Source organism: Arachis ipaensis, chromosome B8 (genome assembly GCF_059453495.1).
Source record: "Arachis ipaensis isolate K30076 ecotype BB chromosome B8, ASM5945349v1, whole genome shotgun sequence".
Taxonomy (NCBI): Eukaryota; Viridiplantae; Streptophyta; class Magnoliopsida; order Fabales; family Fabaceae; genus Arachis; species Arachis ipaensis.
This window is the reverse complement of record NC_142443.1, coordinates 24,549,813-24,552,292: the sequence shown is the minus strand read 5'-3', so window position 1 is coordinate 24,552,292 and position 2,480 is coordinate 24,549,813. Positions and strand designations below refer to the sequence as shown.

Genomic DNA, 2,480 nt, shown 5'->3' with positions numbered 1-2,480 from the left:
ATCCAGGGGTGCCATCATTCAGCCTTGGATTGACTGATTCAAGCCAGGAGGGGGCATCAACGCAGGAGACAGAAAGGGAAAAATCTCCTGAAGCTGCAAATTTGCTTGAACAATTGGATGATTTGGTCCAAAAAATAGCAAGCAGTGCGGCGAAGGGAAAAAACAAAAGTCCACAAATTCAGAGGGAGACTAGGGAAGAAAGTTCTGCGAAGTTTGAAACTCCTGGGGCAATAAATCAGATTACAGATGATATGAAATAAAGGTGCTACATCTGGGGGACGAGACTGAAGGAAGACGCAGATGGCAATACTAACGAGTATGAGGAGATGTGCACTCTCATTGCCCAAGATGAATACATTTTGATGAGAATGCACCTTGCATCCCTCCAGGCAAAAAGTGATATAGAATCTCAGGTAATATTAGAATAACATTAATGTTTTTACACCAAAGTCAACTGCAATATTTATTAATGTAAAATTGATTTTGGCATATATTTCTAGATTGTATCTGTCATCTGCCTCATCCTCAACCAGAAAAATGAAGAGAGGTTTCAAGAACAAATATACTGTCTCCCCCCCGATAATGTGGTAAGTGTTACTTCTACGAACTTTGGGTGTATTTTCTGTATTGAATTGGGTGTATTTTTTACGTTTGATTGGGTGTAAGTTGTGTATTTTCAGTATTTCATTTCTTGTTTCGCAATTCTTGCAGAGCATGGCACTTTCGGATCACCCAGAGGGGGAATTCATATCACCGAAAATGAATAAGGAATTCAGGGTGGAAGACTACCCGAGTTTTATTCCCTTCATAGATAGAAAAAAATTAACTTCGCATCCATATGTAAGTTTTCGTTTGCTAAATTTGTTAGTACGCTTATTTACTTATATGCCAAATAAAATAACGCACTGTTGAAATGTGGCAATCCTTCAGATTTTTGCACCTGTTTGCCACTCGGGGCATTGGTGGTTATGGTTGATAAATACAACGAAGCGGAAATGTCATATACTTGACCCGCTACACAAAAAAGCTCCAAGAGAAGAGAGAAAGCAGATTAATAAATTCACTGTAAGTTGCCTCTGTCTTCTTTACTTTAATAGATAAGTCTATTTCGTTAGTTGTGTTGGGTGTATGTTGTCCATTCAGTTGGGTGTATCTTGTGCATTCATTCGGGTGTATTACTGATTTGTTTTGGTATTTAAGGGATATGTATTTTCAAGATTGAGAGCATATGCCGGCGGGGAACCTCTGCAGAAAGACGAGAAGGAGAAGGAAATTAAAGCATCATATGTTAAAATATCAGGCCAAAAAACAAGGTATAAATTTGTGACTCTGAACATTAAACTTTCCTAAATGAGATTTGTAATCTATTTTCTTCGTTTTCAGCTATGACTGCGCTATCTACGTTATGAAGTGGCTTGAGTTAATTGAGCCAGAAAACATTAAAAATGGGAAGTATAAATGGGATAATTGGAAACAGGTAACTATCTTTAGAACTATATAACTCTGTATTACTTTACTAAATTAATGTTGCTGTTTAAACAGAATATACTTTTTAATTGTAGGAGGAGGTGGACCACTATAGAGTGGAGTATGCTTCCCGGATACTATTCAGTGAGATGAATAAAAAGAGAGATCGGGCAATTAGAGAGAGTAGTGCTATAAGGCTGTCGAAGCCATCCTCTGTATTATTGAGTCCGTTTTGTCAGATAAATTCTGCTGATATAGAAACTGCATAATCCAACTGTGGGTAGTTTGTAAATTGAACAAATGATGTAAATATTTGCCATTTATCAACAACTTCTATTCCATGTATATTTTTTTCCATAGTTAAACTATCTGTGCTGTTAAACTGTCTGTGCTGTATTCAAAAGCTGTATTACAGGTGGTAAAATATGAAGGAAAAAATCAAGGCATATATAAACGAAATTATAAACTGTTACACCCAACGCAGGTCTAATAATACACCCAAGATTGCATAAAATATACACCCAAACTGTCTGTGTTGTATTCAAAATGTTGAATTACAAGTACTAAAATATGAAGAAAAATATCAAATCAAATATACACCCATAACCTGCGAATTTTTACAGCTTTTGTTCTATATGTATCTATATATGTATCTATATGTAAATTGTCAATGAACACAAATACACCCAAAAGAACAGTGCTTTTACATCCATATTCTCTAAAACTATACACCCAAAGAGTTATCCCCTGCTGCTGGTACCCTGAACTGATAATTCATAACGTGTCCTTGATATTGGCTGGAATTTGAATGCACCACTGATGCAGCATCAAACAGGTTTATCTAAATATAACACTCACACATTAGCTAAACTATTAACGAGAAAAATAAACTCAATCGCCACAAATTTAAAGAACATTACTTTTACCTCGCTTAAAACTTTCGTCTTCTTCTTCTTTGTGGCATTTGCAATCTGTTTGTCCAGCTTTGAACCTAGCCTATTTTTTGGACGTCC

The 2,480-nt window shown here is 36.0% G+C and overlaps 1 protein-coding gene across 1 annotated transcript; it reads left to right on the top strand.

Moving 5' to 3' along the window:
* The first annotated feature begins 326 nt into the window (after nt 1–326).
* LOC107612451 (uncharacterized) lies at nt 327–1,736 on the top strand. Its single transcript, XM_088495454.1, has 7 exons — nt 327–413; nt 501–587; nt 712–840; nt 931–1,065; nt 1,201–1,313; nt 1,384–1,477; nt 1,563–1,736. The coding sequence occupies exons 1-7, from the start codon at nt 327–329 to the stop codon at nt 1,734–1,736; spliced, it is 819 nt and encodes a 272-aa protein (XP_088351580.1).
* Nucleotides 1,737–2,480: the final 744 nt, after the last annotated feature.

What these genes read in the sequence shown, in the direction of transcription:
- LOC107612451 (XM_088495454.1), top strand. Translation starts at nt 327, where the DNA reads ATGTGCACTCTCATTGCCCAAGATGAATACATTTTGATGAGAATGCAC. An exon ending in ATATCAGGCCAAAAAACAAG is followed by an intron (nt 1,314 to 1,383) that starts GTATAAATTTGT and finishes CTTCGTTTTCAG; the next exon opens with CTATGACTGCGCTATCTACG. An exon ending in AATGGGATAATTGGAAACAG is followed by an intron (nt 1,478 to 1,562) that starts GTAACTATCTTT and finishes TTTTAATTGTAG; the next exon opens with GAGGAGGTGGACCACTATAG.